Source organism: Hippocampus zosterae, chromosome 1 (assembly GCF_025434085.1).
Source record: "Hippocampus zosterae strain Florida chromosome 1, ASM2543408v3, whole genome shotgun sequence".
In the NCBI taxonomy this organism is placed as follows: Eukaryota; Metazoa; Chordata; class Actinopteri; order Syngnathiformes; family Syngnathidae; genus Hippocampus; species Hippocampus zosterae.
The window spans coordinates 7,397,648-7,422,169 of NC_067451.1; the positions used below are offsets into that span (position 1 = coordinate 7,397,648).

Genomic DNA, 24,522 nt, shown 5'->3' on the forward strand with positions numbered 1-24,522 from the left:
AAATCTACATATAATTTACTACAGTGGACAGTTTATTATCTTTTCAGGTTACAGTGTGCAAGAAACGGTTAATCATGCTACTTAGTCGCAGGAGAGAAAAGTGGCCATTTTCTTTTTTGTCTCCATGGCAGAAATAACAGTGTATCCCAAACCGTTGTACCACTTAAGTCCAGGAGAGGCGCTGCATACGCATTTCATCGATAAGAAAACTATTATAAATATTCTCTTATAAGGTGTATCTTCCAGGTGCTACTCAAAGATTTGCATCATGTTGTCAGAACCGTCAACAATGAAATGAAAGCAAAACCCATGTCAGTACCATTGGCAACGTAAGATGGCTGTCCTCTGGCTTCAACCGCGGGGGAGAGGGGGGCGGGGTCAATTGTTCCTCTATTCATATGAAAGTCAGTGTTTTCTTTATGTCGCCGTGGGTTTTTTCTGTTCACTGAGCCTGCTTTGCAAGCTTCAATGGATTTTATTTTGTATTTTTTTTTCTGTCCCATGCAAATTTATCAACGCAGTGGTAAGGAAGACAATACAGAAGTGACATTTCAGTCCTTCAAGCTACCATCTCAAGTGTTGGGGTAGTTGTAGCACACAGGCTCGAATATCAGTAACGGCTGCTGGGACTTTTCCCATTCTCTCCCAGCGCTGCGTGATCTGGTTAAACCTGTGGACCAGTCCAGATTCGCTGTAGTCTTCCTGGCAGTACCCTCCCAGGAGATAGATATTCTCTTCCAAGATGGCCGAGGCTGCGCCCACATGAGGTACGGGCAGCGGCGCAAAGGTCGTCCAACAATCAACAGCGGGATTGTAAACCTCACAGGTGAGTTGGTCCGTGTAATACGTCCTGAGGTTGCACACGCCGCCGGCCACATAAAGGCAACCTCGCAGTGCCTCCATGCAGTGCTGGGCTCGGTCTTGAGTCATTTTTGCCATGTGGACGCTTCCTGCATCAGGGTCGTACACGAACAAGGAAGCAAGGCAAACATACTGGGGGTCAAAACCTCCGGAGACAAACACCCTTCCATCGAGGACTGTGGCAGCTTGGCCGCTGAGTGGATGGTTCAGAGGACGGACAAAGCTGAAAGAATCCAAGATCAGCACGAGAGGGGAAAATAAATCAAGCTAATGTTACAAGCTATCGATAAGCTTCCCGCTCAAGCGCACCTCCAGGTATCGGCCTCCGTGTTGTACATCTCCACGCTGTTTAAATTAGTGTTGAGCTGCTTATCTCCACCGATGGCACAAAGCTGACCTTGGTGCACCACCACTGAGAAGTTACTTCGGCATTCCTGCATGTCGGTGCACCTCTTCCAGAGGTCTTGCTTGGGTTCATAGCTAGTATGATTAAAAAAAGAGATAGAGGTGAGTGACCACGCACCACCGTGGAACCGCTAAAAGGCTGCCCATCGGCAGAGTTCACCTGTAGGTCGATTTCATGACGTCGTCCTTGGCATAGAAGTGACATCCGCCGATCACAAACAACCGCCCCCTAAGGGTTGCGACCCCGTGTCTGAACTTTGGCCTATCTGGAATCTGGGCCAGCTTCCTCCACTCAATGTCCTTCACCAGGCCTATGCCGGAGCGCAAGGAGTTTACAAACCAAATTTCGCCACTTGGTACGCGTTGACCCACATCCTGGTCCAGCTGGTCCCCACCAACAAGAAGTAGGGAGTCTTTGGGGCGCCTCACTCGACAGTGATCCTGCACTGAGAGGGTTGATCCAAACTCCTTAAAAGCAGCACCGTGAAGTTGCACATCTTTGGTTTCTAAGCGTAGGTTTATGGCCCTGACCTAGACCAATGACCACAAAGTGGAGGAAGGAGTGAGTCATGTGAGTGTGACTCCATTTGAATCAATCCATCAACATGCTTTCTTGAAGACAATCACTCACCTCCCTGAACTCTCGAAAGGTCATGAGGGGAAAGCGAACTCCTCTCATCAGCTTAAAGGCATGCCCCAGTCGCTCCTCAGAATCCACCTCAAGCCAGGAGACTAATGCTCGAAACGCAACAAGCTCGGATGGCACGCTGAGACCATCGCTGCAGAGGAAGTCCAGAAGCTTCTCAGCTTGGAGGTCCAGAAACTTTTCAGTCGCAGACACTTCCAAGAAGTTTCGCAGCACGTAATCATTGGCTTCCTCAAGGAGCTCTGACATCCCGTAAGCCTCGGCAAAAGAAGCCACATCCAGGCAGGAACCCGCTCCCATTTCCCGTTTCATGAAGAGGAGGCAAAGCGAGACGGCTGACCGGAACTGGAACCGGAGTGCCGTGCAGGCGAGCTCAAAGACGCAGTCCCAGTTGACAGGAAGCGTCCCGCAGTAGGAGAAGCAAATCAAAGCAGCCATCTCTGGAATGACTTTTAAAGGAAGGGCAACGCGACCTTGACGAGACTCCCTCATCCCGCTGGTGAACATGCCTCGGAAGTAGTCACTGCTTGCTGCCAGGATCACCCTATGGACTGACAGACGAGCTTGTTCAGTCCGAGCGGAAGCAACAACCAAAATATCAACACTTCAGAAAAAGCCCGATTGTACAAACCATGGAACAAAGCTCCGTTCACATCCAAAATGACATCACAGCCCACACCGTCTGCCCAGAGCTGCTGGATGGAACGAAGGGTTCGTCGCATTTCCTCTTCGGCAGAGATTGCTTGCTCCTTTCTCAGATCTGCCTTCGCTCCAGCGGTTTGGTCGCAGAGGTCCAACAATCTCGGAACTCCGAGTGCACGAGCCGCTGCCTCAATTTGGGGTCGGGTGTCACCCATTGCTATGAGCTCCCCGGTGTAGGCAAACTCCACAACTGCCCGTAGACCACAATGATCCACATCCGGAGCTAGAATCAGACACCACTGGTGGGCGGCTACCTCGCACGTTTGAGTTTCTACCCTGACCCTCGCCTCAATGAAAGAGCTGACAGCAGCAAGGATGGAAGAGTGAACGCAAAAGCTGCTCCCATCCTCTGTGGTCAACGTCAGATCCGTGAGGAGACCCGATTCAAGTAACTCCCTCAAGACCTTGAACATCTCACCAGGAAAGCTTTCGCTCGGATAGCGTCGGACATCATCGACGCGCCCTCCGTCCTCCTCGAGCTTGGATCCGCCCGGTTCCGCCCTCTCGCTTGTCAGACCTAATCTAGAGTCATTGAAGGCCACAATTTTTCGGAGCTCACGTTTGTCCTGCTCAACGCCTTCCCTTCCTTCTCCTAGTACTCGTTTCCTCCTTTCCTTCTCGCTCCGCCATTGCTCGTCCCATTCCGCCGGCAGGCCACTCCCGCTCGCCTCCATGTGAATTTCAACCAAGCAAGGTAAAAAAAAAAAAATCAAATAAAGTGTGCCTCATGCACTCTTCTCTCTCACCGTGAGACTCAACGCTGTCTGCTCACACTCCCGCTGGACGTCAACAAGCTGCTATTCTAAGCGCGGCCGTCACTCAGATTCACTTTCACACCAAGTTGGCGCAATCATGTATTCGCATTCGCCACATTCACAGTCGAGAGGTGCATATTACTTTCCAGCAAGCACTTTATTTGGTACTTTTGCCGCTCTCCAAACATCAGTTTTCTCATGCAAAGCTTCTGCTAAATGTCAAAATGACTCAAACGACCTCCGACTTTACCCTAAGCTATCATGCGACGTTTGGTAAATAACGTGTGATGAAACAGATAGGAAGTGTGTTTCCACAGATGCAATCTTCTGTTTGTCGCCATAGATCTTGATTGAGCAATTTATGTTTGGACCAGCTCTCTGTTATTCCAGTTGTACATTCCCACCACTACTGTAGAACCGATAGAACAGTAATAAACATAATTTTAAATGAATACCTCTCTCACATTGTCATTTAAAATGAAGCAACACGAGCTTTGTCAAGGCACCCTAAGTTCTGGTGAAAGTTGGAAGTGGGTGCAATTTTATGTATTAACTCATTCACTCCCAAAGACGTTTTTAAACGTCTTTGGAATTGGCTGATACTGAATTGGCTGGTACTGAATAAGTTAATGATTGAAAGGAAAACCAAGAGTACAGTCTGTCAAATCGCAAAGGAAAGTGATCATAGTATGGATCACGTGCGCTATTCTAACGGCTCAACACTTGCCAGAGTCTTGAGTTCCGGTTGGTCCGTCTCTCTTGCCGCCACACTGTTGTTGTCTCCCTGCCTGCCTCTGAACGGCTTCCCCAGTTTGACTGACAGCGTCTGCAGCACGGAGCCATCGTCCCGCGACGAGCTGGTGCGTCCGCTGCGGCCGAAAGTGGATGTGCTCCTGCTTTCCGAGTTGGTGGCTTCAAAGAGCTTGCCCATGAAGCTGAGGCCGGCCTGGCGGATGTGGGAGCTGCCGGCGAAGACGTACAGAATCGGGTTGACGGCGCTGCTGAAGTAGGCGAAGGCGGTGACGTTGGGACGGGCCACCCGGGCGGCCGCCACGGTCGGTTGGCTGCCCTGCGAGAGGCCGATCACCTGCCGGAAGGGGAGCAAAGGATTAAATGCCGGAAGGATCCTCGATCCTTGTATCTAGGACGGGGGTCGGAAACACACGGCTCCAGAGCATGCGGCTCTTGAGCGACATCTAGTGGCTCCCTGGAGCTTTAGAAAACATGTTTGAAAATGGAAAAAGCTTTTGATAGTAGGCTAATATAGCTGAAATAGATGTAGAGAAATGTTGCAGCTCCGAAAAAGGAGAGCTGTGGTGTTGGTTTTTTAAAACCTTATTTCTCCTTTAAACAGTCTCGACAAACACAGACACGTCTGGGTCTGACTCCGTGCCTTCTCTCTTCTCGTTTGACTCAAGAGGCGTTCAAAGACAGCCTCCGAAAAACGGAAATTAATGATCACTTCACTGATACTAAGAAAAGCGAAAATAATTCACCAAAACAAAAAAAAAATCAAGCGAGGAAATCACAAAATAAATTTTTGTCCTATATGGCTCTTTCAACATTTTGGGTTGCCGACCCCTGACCTAGGAGGTTGACGGAATCACCTCGATGATGTTGACGATGTGATACGGCAGCCAGAAAATGGCAAAGGTACAGATGATCATCAGGATCAGCCGGCTGCCTTTACCCCGCCGATGGAACATGGCGCTCTGGAGGCGGCAGATCACGGATGAGTAGCACGTGTTGATGAGGGAGAAGGGCACCAGGCAGCCCATGATGGTCTCGAAGGTGTACTGAAAGACCTGATGACCGACACTTCGCCAGTGGTACGGTATGCAAAACCTCAACGTGGCATTGTTCGGGAACACTTTCCTCAAGTTGCTGCGCGCAGATACAAACACACACACACATACACAGGAACACAAAGCTGTAAACAAGTCGCACCGCACTATCAGCGCACATGCAGGACTAACCTGCGGTAGAAGGGCATCGGAAGGGACAGCAGGAACGCCATGATCCAGACTACCAGGAGGAGAATCAGCAGGGAGCGCTTAGTCCGCATCTTCTGGGACATGAAAGGCCGGGAGACGGCCAGCCAGCGATCCATGCTCATCAGGCAGATGAGGTAGATGGAGACGTACATGTTGACATTGCACAGGTAGTGCACCAGCTTGCAGGCCGCTGAGCCAAACTCCCATCCCTGCCCCCCAGCAAGGTAACGCAGGAATATGGGCGCCGTGAGCAGCACCAAGGCGTCGGCCACGGCCAGGTTGAGTACCAGCAAGCACGTCACAGAGCGCTTTTGGACACGACAAACCACCGACCACACCACAAAGAGGTTCCCAGGGAAGCCCAGCGCGAAGGCCAAGGTCAGGATGGCGATGCCGACTTTGGCTGAGGTGCTGACGGGCAGAGAGAAGGCGGCGGTGCTGTTGGAAACCATCGCTTCATCCGTTGAACGCTTTGACTTCCCTGACTGGCGTTTGCGACCTTTCAGAGATTTGAACAGGAAACAGGATATGTTGAATTAACAGCAGGCAGGCAAGCTGCTCTGTGCTGAAGTTACAACATTGCACTTTCACAATAGAGCCCCGCGGGACACGGTGAACAGTGAGTTGGACATTCCAAACATGGTCAAGTATGAACAAAATAAAATCAAGTTACCAGAGTAGATGAGCAGGAGACTCTCATGTCCTGCTGAGAGAACACAATTTGAGTAGATGCGGGATAATGCGGGATAATGCGGGATGCTTTGTCGACAATGATGGACTCCAATGATGATTTTTGATTGGCCCAAAAATCATCATTGTAGTCAATGGACAATTTTTAGGTACACTGGCACATTCTCAAGAACGACGATTGTAAAAAAATCCTAGGTTTTGATTACCGACATATTTGGAAAAAGCTTTCCCTATGATGCGAGGCAGTTCTGTTGTTCAAATACAAGTGTGCAGTATGAGATGTCATTTGCTTGTACAGGTTTACCCAACAGGAGGGCATCCGGTTGTGCAAGCGGGACATGAATGAACAGCACATGAAAAACATGATGAACTTTCTTGACGACAATACCGACAATACATGACGTCCCCCCCCCAAAAAAAAACACACACAAAAAAAACTCGTCATCTTGTAACAGTGTTATGGTGCAACTGGAACAATACTTTCCATTTTGTTTATTTGGACCTCTTTCGCCACACAGACACAATTTTTGCATAAGACGGTACATACAGTACTAGAACCACAGACCATGCCAGGAAAAGTGAGTAAGTGACAGAGCTTTTCTTCGGACCTCCAGCACGATAACAATTTGCCGTCCTCATTGTTCATCAGGACAGCTCGCTGTGTCAATGGACGGACGAGAGATTCAAAAATGCCGGGCGGCGCCGGCGTGACCTCTGAGGCTTCGACGTCACGTCTGGGGCTTCGGTATTTTGACAGTGGCGCTCGAGTTGGACTCGTGAACTTTGACCTTTAGCATAACGCCATCCACCTCTTTGTCCCTGTCGCGGCTGTTCTGGCTGTTCTGACGACTCTTTCTGCTGACCGAGTCCAGACCGGCCGCCTCGAACAGGCGGGCCATGAAAGCCAGACCCTCACGGCGAATGTATGACTTGCCGGCGAAGAAGTACAGCACCGGGTTGATGCAGCTGCTGATGAAGGCCACCGAGGCCGTGACTGCGCGGCTCCGGTGCCAGATTTTCGCCAACCTTTTGGATGACAAGCTCTCATGAATGGCAGTTTGAGATGAAACGGACAGCTTGGTAAATCCAAAAAACAACAGACAGGCAGGAAGCTGGAGTCTCACTTCTAATCATAATCAAGACAACAAAGGTATGAAAAGAACACGTGACGGCTTACATTGTTTTGACAGAACCATCGGGACAGAGCGCCCACGTGACCTAAGGAAAAAAAAAAAAACCGTCACGTCAATCCGTCTGCGGACGCCACATGCGCGTGCCATGTACATCGGCACTTACGTGCACCATGTTGACCAAATGGTAGGGCAACCAGAAGACGCAGAAAGTCACCACGATGGCCAGGATGAGTTTCTCGCTCCGGATGCGTCGGCGGAATTTTGTCTGTCGGATGCGGCGTAGGATGCAGATGTAGCTGACCACCACGATGCTATACGGGATCAGGAAGCCCAAAACCAGCTCCAGCAAGTACTGGATGACCGTCTGTACACAAGGATACAACCACCTGTGGATGATGTTGTGCAGAGAGTGCTCAAGGCTGGGTGAGTCATCCTCCATCAAATTGGTGGACAACGGTCGACAACTCGTTTTAATCAGAGATGGCCGTAAGTGTCTTAAAATGTATTTTTGATGCTGATTTCATAAATGTCGATCCTTTTTTTTAGCACATCAGGTTTTGGAGATATTTTCTTTTTTGTTTGTTTGTTTTTAAATGTTCTATGCGGTTGTTGTATTTACAAATTGATGAGTTGTATTTTATAGCTGTGACGTTTCAGAAGAGAAAAAAAATCGGTTACAAAACCAAACGCTTAAATCGTATAGAGTACTAAATATTAGGGATGTTCGATACCACTTTTTCTTTTTTTAGACCAATACCAGTATGAGTAGTCAACTCTTGAATCATCACCAATACCAAATACCGATAACACTAGTATTTTGGGTACAGAAAATGTCCCCAAAAACAATGACCGATAATTTTAAAAGAAACAGCTATATATCCCATGATGCAATACATCTTGATTTATATTGCGTTTTCACATATTAATGACAACTTTCTATCGCTACATGGAAGAAATTTCATCTTAATAGGCATCTGTCAGATATGTGTGCCTCAAGGTCCTGACCATAAAACGACCACAAGAGGGCGGCCAATACAGGTATTGCCAGCCGTTGCAAGTACAGGTACTTCTACTTTGATACAAGGCCAAATATCGTCCCGATACTGATACCTGGGGTAATTGTACTTGCACTTCCTTTTTTCACCCTTTATCGTCATTAGTATCATCATTATTATTATTATTGTTGTTGTTGTTGTTGTTGTGAAAACAGGATTTCCTAGTGAAACAACAAAAAAAAATCAAAAGTTACATCTATTGTTTAAAAAAATACAATTTTGTTGAACAGTGTAATTTATTTTTAGAAAAGATTTTTTGGCACAGTGTAGTAAAAAAAATTATATATACTGTAGATAGATAGGGGCGGCCCATTAGTCCAGTGGTTAGCACGTCAGCTTCACAGTGCAGAGGTACCGGGTTCGATTCCAGCTCCGGCCTCCCTGTGTGGAGTTTGCATGTTCTCCCCGGGCCTGCGTGGGTTTTCTCCGGGTGCTCCGGTTTCCTCCCACATTCCAAAAACATGTGTGGCAGGCTGATTGAACACTCTAAATTGTCCCTAGGTGTGAGTGTGAGTGCGAATGGTTGTTCGTTTCTGTGTGCCCTGTGATTGGCTGGCAACCGATTCGGGGTGTCCCCCGTCTAATGCCCGGAGACGGCTGGGATAGGCTCCAGCACCCCCCGCGACCCTAGTGAGGATCAAGCGGTTCGGAAGATGAATGAATGAATGTAGATAGATAGATGGATCGATGGATAGATAGATAGATAGATATAGAAATAGCAACTGTACTTTGCAAAATAGTCATTTATCAAAATCAACTTGAACGTTTTCCCCGTATTTTATACGTTTTTTTTAATCATTTCAAATCATGTACGACGTATTCCAACTTTTATACAGGGAAAAAAAAATTGTGAACCGATCTCACAAAGACCATTTTGGCTCAAATCCAGATCGTCTCACCTGCTGGTAGCCAACGACAATGCCCTTGTCGATCGCTACGATTGTCACGGCAAACCAGCAAAAGTAATCCTCAATCGTTTTGTTTTTTTTCATCGCTGCATACAGTCAGATTGATAAAGCATGATGTGCGCATGCGCGGTAAACCGTTGTACAGGTTTTTGTTGCTTTGTAAGGGGAATCATAATCATTTATAAGTCTTATGTTTTTTTTGTTATTTTGACTTCAAAATGGCGCCGCGAGAGTGGCTGCCTTTCCAGCAGCTCCTATATTTTGTTGTTCTACTTCTTACTTTCATAACTTTGCTGCTGTGAATTGGGAATTTCTCCATTGTGAGACTAATAAAGGTTTTCTTATCTTATCTTATCTTATCTTATAAGGGCAGGTATTAGCCGAGGTTGACAGGTAATCAAAATTCTGATCCACCTAAATGGTGGAAGCAGCATGAAATAAACTTCCCACATAGACGGGCTTATTTCATTATTTCCTTTTGTTTTTACCGACGCGAAAATAAAAAGCTGAGAAAACTCACGTGACTGTCTTCGTCATGGTAGGAGTCGCAAATGGCGCGGTCGGCACTCGTCCTCACGTCTCGGAAGACTATGGCGGGCACAGAAGCAAAGGCCACCAGGGCCCACATGAGTGCCAGCGTCCACGTCACAGTCTTGTGGCCCACCAGGGAGCTGACGCGGTGGGGTCGCAGCACGGCCAGTAGTCGATAGAGGCTCATGAGGGTGATGATGTGAATGGAGGCGTACATGTTGGCCAGGCACAGGTAGAAGAGCACCTTACACATCACCGTCCCAAACGCCCACCTCTTCATCACCAAGTAGGCGATGAAGAACGGCGTCAGCGCCATCAGCGAACCGTCGGCGACGGCGAGGTTGAGGATGAAGAGGGTGGTGATGGTCTGCTTACGGGCCCGGGCCACGATGCTCCAGATAACAAAGAGATTACCGGGTAAGCCCAAGAGGAAGACCAGGCCGAGGATGAGCGCGCCCACGGTGGTGCCGGCCGTGCTGTCCACGATGCTCTCGTTTTTCACCAGGTGCGGCGTGGAGCTGTTGGCTGGCGCCATCGGAGCGCAGCTGCAGGAAAAAAAAAATGAAATAAAGCAAGAAAAATAAGCTCGACATGGCTGAGCACGCGCGGGTTTTGTCAAGTGTGTTTGTGCGCAGGGAGGGGTGATCTTAACGGGTTTTAACAGAGACTCCTAATTCCAGAGTCCAGACCAGACACGCTCGAGGTTGAGCAACATTCTACTCTTTACCGCCAACCGACCTCAACGCTGCTAAATAAATCAAAGAAATGTTCGCAAGCAACTTGTCATCCAAATTTTCTAAATCCCCCTACCTGAGCTTGGGACAGAGGAGAAAAAAAAAAATCCCGGGCAGTTAGGAAGTTTTTTTTTTGCTCCAGGAGGGTGGCACTCTTCTCTGCAAGGAAGTGTCGGATGCTCAGGAGATTGAGAGCAGGCGCGCTGCCATGGTGAAGCGACCGCAAGATGTCGAAGGAGGAAGTTGGCGCAAGATCTCTGTCAACAACCCGGCTGGCTGTCTGGCCCCACACAGACCAAGAAAATGTTCTGATTTGCAAAATCTCTTTTGGATGGGCCAGTCCGAGAGCTTCGACAAAACACCTCGTATTTCAGCCATATCCTGAACTCCTGCAGTCACCCTCCATCGCGTTGCTACCAAAACTAAGACATTGCGCAATAATATTTGTCTTGTGTGTGGCTGCGTTTCAGTTTCCTGTGACTCATAACCAGCATAGGAATTATCGCCACAACACACCCTGCACACCACTCATTCTTACGCGTGCCGTAAAATGGTTACGTCAACACTCACAGGGAGAAACCGAGAAGCCCAAGACTCACCTGTTGAATCCCAAAAGAGAAACAGACGGGCGTCCGAAAAAGAATTCTGAAGATGAACAACGTAGCGCTTCTTTTTAACCTTTGCTCCCGCCCACTGACCCGTCGAGGAGTCGCTCGCGCCTGCTGCGGCACGCCGGCATAGGAAGGAGAGGGAGGTGCTTTCTCGCTACCTCTCCGCCTACACCTACCTGGATGTTGAGTCTCGTACGGCAGTCGAGGACAAAGAGAGTCGTCAGCGACTACACACAGACAGGGAGGATTGTGAGACAACATTCATATTTGTATTTTTAACGTCATTCTTTTAAAATGGGAAGCCCCGAGGCTCAGGAGATTTCCGCATGCGCCTTATGCGCCCCCTGGGGCGAACCAAATCAAGTCGGTTTTATTTATGCTGTGTTAATTTGCAACAGAAGTTATCTCAAGACAACTTTAAGGAGCGCGCTCTTCATAAATCCAAGAAATGAGCAAGCGCTTGGCGCCACAGGCAAAAAAAAAAATTCAAGTAACCGGACCAGACGGTTCTGCAGGAGAGGCGCCCATCCCACATTTGCCCCAAGTCGTACGTACGCCCTCGTAAAGCCTCTCCAATTGTAATCGGCCGAGATAGCATTCTAAGAACATTCCGGGAGGGGTTACGTGATAAAATACACTCGCGTGCCTTTCTCGAAACTACAAAGGCAAATGCAGTGTAAACGCATATGTGAGGCGATGTGGCAATGTCGTGTGGGCACATAGCTGCGGGCCTGAGAGAGGCTTAAGTTTTAAATGTACACAAAAAAAACAAACAACAAAAAAGAACGAGTGGCTGGGATGGGATCACACCCATTTTCGAGGTGATATTGGAGCTTTGAGACTTCACTTGATCTTCGGTCACAGAACATTCGACGCATACAAACTAAACTACTGCTGACGTCCAAAAGCGGTGTGGCCAGTTTCGAGACAACAATGGATGCTTTGTCAAAACATAACATGAGACGGAAATGGCACCTCAAGACTAAGAAAAAAAAAAGGAATCGGCTTGAGGTGAGTTCTGGTTCTAGTGTATTCTGCTGACTCACCACATTGGAGATGGACACCGATGAGCGCAAAGATTTGGGGTCATCCGGCAGCGCTACAGGAACTGATGCAGGAAGATGATGACGATCTTCCGGCTCATCCTGCTTGCTGGCCTGATGTGAGTCGATCTCCATACCTGAACCATCTCGTGACCTCGCGACCCTCGTGTTGACTCCTGCGGGCGGATTAGACGCGAACGTGACTCAGGACTCCTACCGGGCCCGAGGGAATGACAACATCACTCTGGGCTGGAAGTTCACCAGCCGTGCCAACGTGTCGCTCACCTCCCTCGGATTCACTGCGAATTCTTCAGGGGGGGCGAGGTCACCGTCCTCTTTCAACTACTGGACGGCGTGGCGGATCATTTGGTGGGGCGCGTGCGGTGCAACAGGGATGCTCTGAGACGGGGACAAATAAGCCTCCAACTGTCCAAGCTGCGAATGGAAGACTCGGGAGTGTATCAGTGTCAAGTTAAAACCAGCACCGGTGTGAACTCTGGAAAGTAACGAGTCATCGTGACAGGTAGGCCTAAAAAATGGCTTCATGAAACATAAATGCAGTTGAGGTAACCGCCGGTTACCTGCTCTCACTGACGCCGCTTTGACAGTTCAGGCCAGACGGAGCCTTGGCACTGGCAGCAGAGGTGGCCACGGAATGCTCAGGATGCTTTCTATTATTGTTATCGTTATACGCGAAATTGTTCATGCATGTGTCAAGTTCAAAAGTAGATTTTGTGGGGATCAATTGGGGTGAAATGAGAAACATTGTTGCCTTTTTTTGGAAGTATTTTAATGGCTCAAATGAGATCTTGACACTATTTTGAGAATTAAGTCCAGTAGTACCTCAAGATACAAGCGTAATTTACTCAATGACCATGCTCTTTACTCAAAGACTTGATGCCTCAAATCATATTTCCCCATTGAAATGAATGGAAGTATCAATAATCCGTTCCCGCCTGGCCACCAAAAAGAAACTCCTTCTGGTGTACCCACTTTGGCCATCTGGGGACAGTATAATACAGTCACACAGACGGGTCACTCCCTCTCTCAGTGGCTCAATAACCTGCAGGTATTCGTTGTTCTTTGCAGTGGACAAATAATATATGCCTGTCGGTGTGATATTGTCTGTCTACAAGGGTTGCTGGGTTATAACACTGCTATAATTAATGCTAACTGTCAGTCCATCAATGGAGTTTTTTCATTATGTGTTAACATTAAGCAAGCAGGGACATTCTTAACCCTTGTGTGCTCCAAATTAAAAAGGCCTTAAGTTACGCATTTTACAATTTTTGTAATGATGTATTTTGTGTTATAAAAACATTCTATTTTTTTTCAAACACTCAAAATGTTCAGCGGCATCTGTGCTATCCATACATATATAGTTTTTATTAGTTCTTTGGGATTTTTTATTCTTTATTTTTTGCAAAAGGGAAAAAAAATGTGTCTGGAGGTCCCAACCAAGCCCTACTAACAATCCCGACCGGACGTGTTCATGTGAAATGCATTGGTTTGAAGCCTCCTGCAAAAAGGCAAACTCATTTGCGATCCTCTGGCGCCACCTAAAAGTTGCACAATTGGAATGACCTCAACCCAACAATGTGGCATGCATACGTCTGTCCAAGCGAAAACAAAGCGATTGACGTAAAAATCGCGTGAAATGCATGTATACACATTAGGTTTACGATGCATTCAAAAATATGAATTAGAATGGGTCTCTACGGTGCAAAATATGTAAATTGTGAAGATTAAGGTATCAAAACGTTTTTTTATTATTGCTGCAATGCCTGAGAATTATCAGCCGGTGACAAAATTAAGATAAAGATAACATTTAGGCCATTTTAGAACCCCTCCATACGTTTCAGCTCTCTCGTGTTTTTCTGAATGCCTTTGCCTTTGATTAAAAGACATCATTTTACATTTATCGCAAGCGGTGCACTACAAGGGTTAAGGCAATGTTGTTTGGATGTTTGGAATACACAACACGTGAGTAAATTTGTTTTATGAACTTGGAGAGGGAATAGACATCTTGAAGCTTGTTTTTTTTTTCTCTTCTGCTAATCTGTTGCTTACTGAGTATGTTGACTTGCTGGCACTTATGCAGCACTCGAATCTTAAGTCTCTGCTCACAAGTCCAAGTAAAAAAATAATAATAATTAAAAAAAAGGGGTGGCCCGGTGGACTAGTGGTTAGTGCGTCGACCTCACAGTGCAGAGGTACGGGTTTCAATTCCAGCTCCGGCCTCCCTGTGTGGAGTTTGCATGTTCTCCCTCGGGCCTGCGTGGTTTTTTTTCCGGGTACTCCGGTTTCCTCCCACATTCCAAAAACATGCATGGTGGGTTAATGCAACACTCTAAATTGTCACTAGGCGTGAGTGTGAGCATGGATGGTTTTTCATCTCTGCAATTAGCTGGCAACCGGTTCAGGGTGTCCCCTGCCTACTGCCCGAAGACGACTGGGATAGGCTCCAACACGCCCCGCGACCCTTGTGAGGATAATCGGATCGGAAAACCGATGGATGGATGGATGAAGACAAAAAAAAACCATCCAAATGACAGTCCCAAGAAAAATGTCAGGTCACTTGTGTCTCAAGTTGGCGGTGTTTTCAAAAACGTTGTGTTGATTGCTGGCTAGATGTGGCTAAGTAGTACAGCGGTCATCTCGTTTGCGAAGTGTTTTAAAGGGACAGTCTTCTTTGTGAGGCGTGGATATTGACACCTGTCAGTTAGCGAGTGTGCCATCGCCCTCCAGGACATCAGAGATCATGAGGCACAGCTGGGAGAAGGACGGACGGTCCTCAGGTCTCTGTGGACACAGAAGGAAGAGTCATCTGGTTGTACTAAGAAACAACATCATGCGTGTGGGGTGGGGCTGACCTCCTGCCAGCACATCTGCATGATGTCATAGATGGCCTCGGTGGCAAGCTTGGGCCTGTAGAGGCGGTGACCTTCTGTTACCAAGGCAACAACCTCGTGGTTGTCACTGTGCTCAAATGGCATGCGGCCTTCGGTGAACGCCTCCCACATCAGCACCCCTGCACGGTCAAAGTGACGAAAATGCAAAGGTAAGGGCAGAAAGTAAATCGACATCCGTTAAACGTGCAAGAAAATTCATCTGAGGTTTATGGTCGGTCGCGGCGTCTGACCGTAGGACCAGATGTCCGACTTGCTGCTGTATTTGCAGAAGTTGAAGACTTCTGGAGGCGACCACTTCACGGGGAACTTGGACCCCAACGACGAGGTGTACTGGTCATCCAAAATGTACCTACGGCACAAAAGCGGGAGATCTGCCAATAACCGCTTCATTCTCTTAATGGCCGACAAAGGACGGCACGCTCACCTGGCCATGCCGAAATCAGACACCTTGACAACCAGGGCGTCATTCACCAGGCAGTTCCTGGCCCCCAGATCTCTGTGAATGAAGCTGCTACTCTCCAAGTACTGCATGCCCTCGCACACGTCCAGGCAGACGCTCAGCAGCGAGGCGGCGCCCATGTATCCCCGCCGACTCCGCAGGAAGTCCAGCAGGCAGCCGTGCTCCATGAACTCGGTGACGATGTAGATGGGCCGCTGCTGGCTGCACACGCCGTACAGCTGCACGAGCTTGGGATGGGACAACTTCCTGGTGGCGACGGCAAAGCGAGAATACAACTGTCCAAACATGCCATTGCGAAGACCTCTGGGGTTCCTCGTTGTCTTTTCTAACGTACATCATGACCTTGGCCTCCTCGATGAAGTCCTCTTCATACATGGCGCCCTGTTTGATGGCCTTGATGGCAACTTTGTGCTGTGCCCTCCACATGCCGAGTCGCACCACCCCGGCCTGACCGCTGCCGACCTCTTTCATGAAGGTCAAGTCGCTGGGGTTGATCTCCCACTTCTCTATGGGACAGGATCTCATAATAAATATTCATTCATTCATTCATCTTCCGAGCCGCTTGATCCTCACTAGGGTCGCGGGGGGTGCTGGAGCCTATCCCAGCTGTCCTCGGGCAGTAGGCGGGGGACACCCTGAATCGGTTGCCAGCCAATCGCAGGGCACACAGAAACGAACAACCATTCGCACTCACACTCACACCTAGGGACAATTTAGAGTGTTCAATCAGCCTGCCAAGCATGTTTTTGGAATGTGGGAGGAAACCGGAGCACCCGGAGAAAACCCACGCAGGCCCGGGGAGAACATGCAAACTCCACACAGGGAGGCCGGAGCTGGAATCGAACCCTGTACCTCTGCACTGTGAAGCCGACGTGCTAACCACTGGACTACCGGGCCGCCCCATAATAAATATCGTAAATCTAATTTCATTCATTCATTCATTCATCTTCCGTACCGCATGATCCTCACTAGGGTCGCGGGGGGTGCTGGAGCCCATTCCAGCCGTCTCCGGGCAGTAGGCGGGGGACACCCTGAATCGGTTGCCAGCCAATCGCAGGGCACACATAGACGAACAACCATCCACGCTCACACTCACACCTAGGGACAATTTAGAGTGTTCAATCAGCCTGCCATGCATATTTTTGGAATGTGGGAGGAAACCGGAGCACCCGGAGAAAACCCACGCAGGCCCGGGGAGAACATGCAAACTCCACACAGGGAGGCCGGAGCTGGAATCGAACCCGGTACCTCTGCACTGTGAAGCCGACGTGCTAACCACTGGACTACCGGGCCGCCCTTCTAATTTCATCTAAGCGGCATTATCACACACACACACACACACACACACACACACACACACACACACACAAAAGTCCCACCGTAGCTGAAGCCGGCTGTGGACGGAGCCGACCTGTCCTCTTTCCCGACAGGATATCTCAATCTGGTGACCAGGCCTGACGTGATGAGAGTTGTTCTATTATTGTTACGCTGCACGTCATCTACTGTGCGTGAGGAAAAATGTAACTGTTGAGCAGTAGAATCTCTGTGGTGCACCTGCGGCGTTGTGTTGATGGTACGTGATGAGTTCAGCGATAGATTGAAACACGTGCTTCCCCGCCAGGTAAAACTGTTTGGGCGAGTCTTTGGTCTCCCTGATGCGGTAATGTTTAATACCGCCGCCTCCATTCCTGCAAACCAATGCGACAATCGTGACATCCTTTGTCGTCCGTCGGGTTGACGGGGGGGGGGGGCAAGGCGCTTACCCTGCCACGGACTTGCTGTAGAGCGACACCGTGTAAGTTCCCCTGGTGCTGGACTCTCTGACAATGAAGGTGCCCTCTTTGTCCTGTAGGGGGCGACAGACACAGACAGTGTGGTGAACACAGGAGCATTTTTAAACATATTGGGAATGTATTTGACCACAAAAAATAATAATTTTGCATGCACTTAAACTATATCTGTCAGAACAACCTGTAAAAAAGTATCAGGAGGGGATACCCAGAAGTCCTCACCTCTTTCCGCAGGAGCTCTTCAGCCTTGTTCCTGTTGACATGCTTGCTGTACCAGCTTTGCACACGTGACGGAGACACGCGCACAAAAAAAAAAAACACGCGTTCATCTGCATGCTTTTAAACGGCTTAGCCTTCTCTCTAAAAGTGATTAGAATGACTCACGCAAACTGCGCCAGGTTCCCGGATTCTTTCTCAGCGACGTAGTTACTCGGGATGTAGCCTTCTTCCCTGTGTAGGCAGAGAGATGATGATGATGATCTAAAAGTCTCATCTGGTAACGGTGTGTAAAATGTGACACGTATGAGTGCATCCCAAAACCTGCCAACCGTACCCGTCCTGGTTGCGCGCTTTGTACCAGTTGACATCGCAACGCTCCACGATGACGTATTCGCCTCCTTTGACAAGACTGAGGTCGTGCGGCTCGCTGCCCTCAAAGTCGTATAGCGCCACCACGGTCTCCTCACCATAGTCGCAAGCCTCGGGAAGGAGCGGTTGCAGGTGCTGTGGGAAGGAGGGGGGCTTTTGGCCGTGTGCGGGAACGCGCGAATGGGCGGGTATCCTCCCATATGTGCCGTCCTCGGCGGGAATCGGGGGCAGCGGTTTCCTGGAAGCTGCAAAAGAGGAACGGAAAGGGGAAGAAGAGTGAGAGTGTGAATCGTCTCGTATATTTTTGAGCAAGCTTTTGGAATGATGGGAAGGCGGCCGCTCACCACCTCCAAACGGGTTGTACTCCTCACAGCCCGGGGCTTGCTTCTCCTCCTGACGGCAGCACAGCCACTCGCCCTCCCACCAGAACTGCGGGTGGAACTTGGTCAGGATCTCCCGGTTGTCTCGGATCTCTGCAAACGGACGGGCGTCATCTCACAAGTTTCTGGCTGACAGCGGCGCAACGGTTGAATGCTGAGAAAAGCAAAAAAATAAAAATAAAAATAGTACTGGCCTTCTTTCATTCGCTGGACCCAGGCACTCCGGCTGTTGTGGCTTGGCGTGAACACATACAGCGTGTTAGTGTTGTGCACCACCTGTAGAATTGTTTTCAATCATTAGCACCACGTGGTACGTCCACTCAAGTAACTTTTTGGAAGCTTTCCACTTGTCAGAAACACGTGTAATGCGTTTCTCACTTTGTCGATGGCGACCAAATGACAGAATTGACAATGACGGCACATGCGGTACTTGCGAACGTTACATGAACAAACCCAGAAAACAGGTAAGCCGTGACTGGTCGTTACCTATGCGCTGAGACGTTGTGATGTCATTTTCAGTTGACAGCAAGTGGCAAAGCGGTTGCCTCGGCCGAGATAGCCGCTTAAAATCATATTCCACAAACGCAATATTAATCAGAATGCTGATCTTAGACTAGGGGGTGTTTGTGTTATTAATGACACAAGACATTATGGCATTTGACTGATGTTTTAATAGCATGAAACGCAACTCACGGTAACGATGGCAAGCCGCACCTTGCCTCTTGGGTTATACCATTTTAACTAGCCCGGGGGGGGGATAGTCCCCAAACAGGGGGTGCATCAAACATTTTATGGTTGGGAACATTCTTGACTTGACTTCTCTTTTGAATACATTTGTAGAAATTACAAAAATAGTTTTATTACCTTAACTTCATGGTGTGTTTTAAAACATATTCTATCACTTTCTGGAATAGTTTGTAATGTGTAAAAAGTGAAGCACGGTGAAGACTTTTTGGATACACTCATGCTTGACGATATATGGGCTCATTTTGGGGGTGGAGGATGAGTGGCTCTTTTTTTTCAGTGTGGTCGTGGTAACGTTCAAAAAGAGCTGCATTTTCGTAAATGAGCTCACATGACCAACCTGGAAAGGATATTTGTTCTGGCAGGGGTTGAGCCCGCCATCATCCTTGACCACCTCCACGCATCGGATGCGACTTAGCTCGATGGAGCCTCTCTGGAACTTTTTCTGTGGACAACAAGAACACAATTTCTTAGTTGCGCTTTACTTCCTATGCACGAATGATGACAAAAGAGTAGCGTCACCTCCGCCTTGCCATCGTAGTAGCTGAGGCTGTTCTTGGTCAGGACAAACAGCCTCTCCTTGTAGTTGAGTGGAGACATCCTCCTCTTCTGCTGCGATCGCTTGATCAGCTTCTCTTCCAACAGCGGCTCATCACTCATCTTGGCGCCAATTCGAATGTCATCGCATGGCCGGACGCTGACGCGAGACACTTGACTCGATCTGAGCTACGGGACAACCGTGAGCTTGTCATTAGACTAGCACAGACTATGGTCAAAGAAGGACCCGTGGGCCACATTTCGCCCTTACCGGCACCTCACAAAGTTTTTATGAAGTTGAAATAAATCTCTTTCCATTGAACGTCGGTGGCTTTCAACATGCCGTTTGCCATTCACTCCATTAATGGCATCATTGTTTCATTTAATTGTGACACAAATCTCTGTGAACATCCAACCCATTTTGGAAAATTAATTGCTCACCCCTGGTCTAGCTTAGAGCTAGCGGACAACATTTCGCTGACATCTCAAGGATACGGCTTGCAGCTAGCTGCTAATTGACCAACACAACTAGCAAGGAACTAACCGCCATTAGCGGCTAGCTGACACCATTAGTACAAGTCAATTTACCTCTCTGCTGCCAATTGCCGAACAAGAAGCAAACTGCTCATGCTTATTTATAAGTATTATAAACCCATGCTTTTCTCTGGGGATAGGGAGCAAGCCCTGCTATGAATAATGAACATCTGTGAACAATTGACTTTGAAGATACTTAAAGACGTCGCAAGATGCAACTAGCATGTACCCAATTATTTTATGAAAAAACTGACAGGCTTATCAATAGCTAGCACAAACTGATGTGACATCACACATGAGGGAACAAATACACCATCATTTTACACAAACTATGAGGTCATGAAACACATCTTGGCATTTACACACAAAGGTACATAGTACAGGAAAATTAGTCTACACTGGCTGTCAGGTAGCAGACAGAAGCCGAAACAAATTTTTACTTTTGAATGCGTATTCAAGAACCGCCAACAAAACAGGACATTTCAAATATAGGTAGTGGGGAAAAACGCCACCAAAAATGAAAGAAATTTAACAGGACAAAATTCCACCAGAGGACGCCAAAGTGGTGCTTTTATTGGTTTGTCCTGACCGCAAAATAGAAGCGAGACCAGATTTTCAGCAAATAACTGAGGTCATCCACGATATTGGGCCCATCAAGATGCGTTGTATCGATTTTGTAAAACAAACAGCTTCCAACAATGGAGTCTCTTTGTTACAATAGTTCCCCTGGCTGACCTTGATCCAGCAGGCTCTATTGCAACTATGTGACTGTAATGACATACACGCAGTGTTGTGCTCCAAAGTTTTCCTTTGGCCAGATGGGTCAATAATAAAGTCTACAAAATATCAATTCCTTATCAATGATAAGAGTGAGTAAACTATTCAGAACACAGGACACCCTGATAATTAACTAGCACGGTTAGCAAGGAGCTAACAAGCTAATTAGCACTGTTAGCCGCTGACATGTCTGCTACTCAACAATGAGAATTTGACTGTAATTTTTTTATTTTTGTGAATAATCTATTTCTTGAAATGTAAAATAAATAAATAAATACTACTGTTGGTCTTGGCATGATAAACTGAAAGCAATATGCCATAATTAATTTCTTCAACCGAATCATTGAGAGCTACGAAACACGCACACTTCCTTGAAAGAATGTTTCACACTGAGAAATATTTGCCCCACTTTCATCAGTGCAGGACCGAGGAAATGAGAGACGGCATTAGACTGATAGATTCAATCACAGCATCGACTCAATTTTGTTCTTGAAAAGGTCCACAAATGCAAAAAAGACTTACACATTCGGCACCACATGTGTGGCTATCACGGCTGGATTTTCTTCTTCCACGCTGTTTCTCAAGCAAATGCAGCTTTAGACCTGATGTGATGACCTCTCAAAAAAAAGTTACGTGATGTCACATGTAATTTGTTACTTTCACTTCTCCTTTTGATGCCGTCTGCCTCGCATACGTTTGACATACGCATGCAGCGCCCCGAGTCAACTTCCTGTCAAAGACACAAACACTGAACACAAAGTGGGAGAGGAAATGTTCAACTCAAATCAATGATTAATTCTCAGACTCACACTTGATAATGACTGTATTTCCCCCATGGGGAATAAAAGATAAACACTATCAGGGAACAGCTGACTTGATTTTATTTTTTCAAATTCAGCATACAATGCCAAAACAAATTTTACACACAAACATTTATTTTTTTTTTTGCACACAGCCTATTGGCCTATCTGAGCCACGAGACCCTCCAGCTCGGGTCGCGCCTTGAAGCGGGCCAGGAAATCGGCCTCCGTGTGCTGTGGGTAAAAAGACAAATGGAAACATAATGTTGTGTACATGTGGGAGAGGATGTCGTCCATCAAAGCCAACTCACCTCCTTGACCGACAGGTTGACCCCCTCCGGCTGGTTCTTCACAAGGACGTCCATCAAGACGGGACACAGCGTCGCCTTCAAGCTGCTTAACTGCAGGTGTCGCATTACCACGGAGTTTGGTCATGCCACAAATGAAATATCTCAAGGTATCACTGTGGATGGACATTTTCAAAAAGCATACTTCCCTAATCAACTACAGTGATCCCTTGCTATTTCACGGTTCGTTTAATCGCGGCCTAGGTGCATCGTGGATTTTCATTAAAAAAAAAAAAAGCGAAAATGCCGCAAAAAGTCCGCAAAAGGTCCGCGAGAGGCAGTGAAAGTCAGCAAAACAACAGCGAGTCACATAGAGCAACACATACAGTACTACACGTATGTGTTTACTGTATTTTGTTACTTATACACTAACCTAACTTATACATGTTTAAATATATTAGTATATAGCATTACGTTAATTACTACAAACACGCATGTATACCAGTAAATTTGGCCTTATAATGATTATTTATACTCATACAGATGTATATACCTATACAAGGGGTTCGCTACTTCGTGGATTTTCGTTCATCGCGAGTGATTTCGGTCCCCATTAACCGCGAAAAACGAGGGATTACTGTATATGAAAATGTTGCTGTCAGTCATTTAACCGCTTAATTTGGCAAAACGCGACTGAATATGAAGCCTTTCCGAAACTTCGTCCTCAACGTTTGCGTGTAGATGATTAACGCAAACTTTTTTTAGATATGTCATTTAAAATGCGCAACACGATCTCATATATTTCCACTTCTGTGACTCGAGAACTGATTTGAAACACCATGAATAAGTGGCAACGTGTTGTCCGAAACAATAAAACAAAGTCATGTTATGTTTTTTTTTTCCCAACTCTTGCATGTTTTACCTGAATGACACGTTTATGCGTCTTGAGAAGTGAGTCGACGTACATCTTGGTGCCACTCTCCTGCATCAGCATCACCTCGGTGCTTTGGGTAGGCAGCGCATAGCTGAGCGGGAGGAACAACATACACGGGATTTTAAACCGCGCCAGCTTTTCACCAATCAAAAGATTTGTTTTCTCGGCGTCACCTTTCGGCCACGCTGATGCCGAGGCGGTTGCAGAGGTTGTGGATATACTGAGCGTAGTGTTCCACCACGGTCATGTCATAGCCCGACACATTGACGTTGAGGGTGCCGTATGCCACGCTTGTGGGGGCCGTGATGCTTTGCATTTGATGCTTGTCTTTCTTTTTCTTTGGCTGAACATGAAGCTGAATCATTTCAGAGCTGTGGTCATGGAATCGCATTCAAGCTTCGAGCCCGCCACTGACCGCTTCTCTGGATAAGAGATGCCGCCATCTCCCAATGCCTTCGGTCCGAGAGCCTCTGTATCGCCTTTCTTGAGTCTGAGCCACGCCTCCTGCACGGTGCACAGCAACGTGTCACGTAAGCAACGTGCAGGAGTCGTACCGTAATGCACATTTCTCATGTGGCCTTACCCCACGCAGTCAGTTGGGAGCACGCTGGAGCCCTTCAAAGGCAAAAAGAAGGAGTCAACACAAAAGGAAGTTTGAAACAGAGCAATGTGGGGGTACTTGCCTGCAGAGTAACAGCGCTTGACTCAGCACCTGCTTAATTCAAACAAACCCCCCAAAAAATCAGACTATTAAGTGTGACATGGATACTGGCCTCGGGTGGGGAGAACCCGAAAGAGAAGGCAATCGGCAGTCACAATTGTGAATGGCAACTGTTTGCTGCTAAAAATGGATAGAATGACATCCCGTTTGTCTGTGTTTCACCGCTGTGGTTGAAGTCACTGGACCGACAGGTGCGTTTTGTTTACTTGGTGAAAAAGCCGAATACAACTGCAGTAAGTGCGCCCCTGACTAACGGTAAGGAGTTGAGGACAGTGACAATACAGAGACAAAGATAACAGTGTGTAAAGCTCGCAGGAAAATGTTTATGTATCTAGTCAAGGTGCTGGTCGGAGAGCTCAAAGCTTATATCGACACAGAAAAACATCCATTCATGAAAAAAAAAATCTTCGTGAGAGAATAAAGTTGTGATTTCTTTAGATACGATAACCCATGAGATCTTGGGGTATCATTTCAGTATCTCAGCCGAGCCGAGGGTCCTCTTTTTCTGGAAATCAAAATATATACTGTACTTCATCTATTTAGTCTTATTACAATGCTCAAATAGGGAAGAACACTCTGTCAAAAAAATAATAAAACCGGACTTGGTGGTGATTGTTATTCAACGTTTCATATCAACCTTGTTTTTTAATTCTAATCACTTTTGCGAAGGACGCCAACATGAAGGAAGCAAAAGTTGATGACCTTTTAAAAACAAAAAATAATCAGCAAGTGAAGTTTGAAACAAACAAACAAGCATACATACATAAATACATACATACCTTTCGCAAGACAGGATTCATATTTGAACACTCGCGCAACACACGATGACCGCTGGTTGTTATTAGAAGTGCCAATCGGGAGAGCTAACCGGAAGTTGGTACGTGCCTTCACGTGTCCGTGTATAGAACAAAATGTCTGCATCCCTAATTATTTTTTGTTAAACATTAAACTTTCTTTTCTTCAGAAAAATAATGAAGGTAAAACATCCAA

General features: G+C 47.3%; 5 protein-coding genes across 10 annotated transcripts; all 5 read right to left on the bottom strand.

Moving 5' to 3' along the window:
• Positions 1-19: 19 nt before the first annotated feature.
• si:ch211-63p21.8 (kelch-like protein 33) lies at positions 20-3,385 on the bottom strand. Its single transcript, XM_052063722.1, has 5 exons — positions 2,544-3,385; positions 1,898-2,463; positions 1,427-1,797; positions 1,171-1,341; positions 20-1,084 (listed from the first exon to the last, which is right to left on the bottom strand). The coding sequence occupies exons 1-5, from the start codon at positions 3,286-3,288 to the stop codon at positions 565-567; spliced, it is 2,373 nt and encodes a 790-aa protein (XP_051919682.1). The 5' UTR covers positions 3,289-3,385; the 3' UTR covers positions 20-564.
• Positions 3,386-3,507: 122 nt separating this feature from the next.
• On the bottom strand, positions 3,508-5,889 carry ltb4r (leukotriene B4 receptor). Its single transcript, XM_052063890.1, has 3 exons — positions 5,346-5,889; positions 4,977-5,253; positions 3,508-4,456 (listed from the first exon to the last, which is right to left on the bottom strand). Exons 1-3 carry the CDS (start codon positions 5,813-5,815, stop codon positions 4,073-4,075), a joined length of 1,131 nt encoding a protein of 376 aa, XP_051919850.1. The 5' UTR covers positions 5,816-5,889; the 3' UTR covers positions 3,508-4,072.
• Positions 5,890-6,242: 353 nt separating this feature from the next.
• On the bottom strand, positions 6,243-12,197 carry LOC127599736 (leukotriene B4 receptor 1-like). 5 transcript variants are annotated; one of them, XM_052063963.1, is made up of 6 exons: positions 12,072-12,197; positions 11,202-11,252; positions 9,670-10,225; positions 7,350-7,550; positions 7,231-7,271; positions 6,243-7,079 (listed from the first exon to the last, which is right to left on the bottom strand). In XM_052063963.1, exons 3-6 carry the CDS (start codon positions 10,213-10,215, stop codon positions 6,782-6,784), a joined length of 1,086 nt encoding a protein of 361 aa, XP_051919923.1. In that variant the 5' UTR covers positions 10,216-10,225; positions 11,202-11,252; positions 12,072-12,197; the 3' UTR covers positions 6,243-6,781. The 5 variants fall into 5 exon arrangements, with proteins under 5 accessions (XP_051919923.1, XP_051919916.1, XP_051919932.1 ...); XM_052063956.1 differs by lacking the exons at positions 11,202-11,252; positions 12,072-12,197 and adding exons at positions 10,491-10,694; positions 11,014-11,191; XM_052063972.1 differs by lacking the exon at positions 12,072-12,197 and having other exon boundaries at positions 11,202-11,497.
• Positions 12,198-14,123: 1,926 nt separating this feature from the next.
• Positions 14,124-21,513, bottom strand: tec (tec protein tyrosine kinase). The gene is made up of 16 exons (XM_052063784.1): positions 21,313-21,513; positions 19,465-19,668; positions 19,283-19,387; positions 18,393-18,474; positions 18,163-18,291; positions 17,784-18,063; positions 17,615-17,680; positions 17,453-17,507; positions 17,204-17,286; positions 16,995-17,128; positions 16,820-16,894; positions 15,775-15,946; positions 15,405-15,686; positions 15,211-15,329; positions 14,942-15,099; positions 14,124-14,870 (listed from the first exon to the last, which is right to left on the bottom strand). The coding sequence occupies exons 2-16, from the start codon at positions 19,600-19,602 to the stop codon at positions 14,787-14,789; spliced, it is 1,962 nt and encodes a 653-aa protein (XP_051919744.1). The 5' UTR covers positions 19,603-19,668; positions 21,313-21,513; the 3' UTR covers positions 14,124-14,786.
• Positions 21,514-21,654: 141 nt separating this feature from the next.
• On the bottom strand, positions 21,655-24,457 carry mrpl48 (mitochondrial ribosomal protein L48). 2 transcript variants are annotated; one of them, XM_052064061.1, is made up of 8 exons: positions 24,312-24,457; positions 23,495-23,523; positions 23,395-23,426; positions 23,227-23,315; positions 22,985-23,154; positions 22,800-22,902; positions 21,902-21,991; positions 21,655-21,824 (listed from the first exon to the last, which is right to left on the bottom strand). In XM_052064061.1, the coding sequence occupies exons 1-8, from the start codon at positions 24,330-24,332 to the stop codon at positions 21,747-21,749; spliced, it is 612 nt and encodes a 203-aa protein (XP_051920021.1). In that variant the 5' UTR covers positions 24,333-24,457; the 3' UTR covers positions 21,655-21,746. The 2 variants fall into 2 exon arrangements, with proteins under 2 accessions (XP_051920021.1, XP_051920015.1); XM_052064055.1 differs by having other exon boundaries at positions 23,495-23,526; positions 24,312-24,413.
• Between the last annotated feature and the right edge of the window lie 65 nt (positions 24,458-24,522).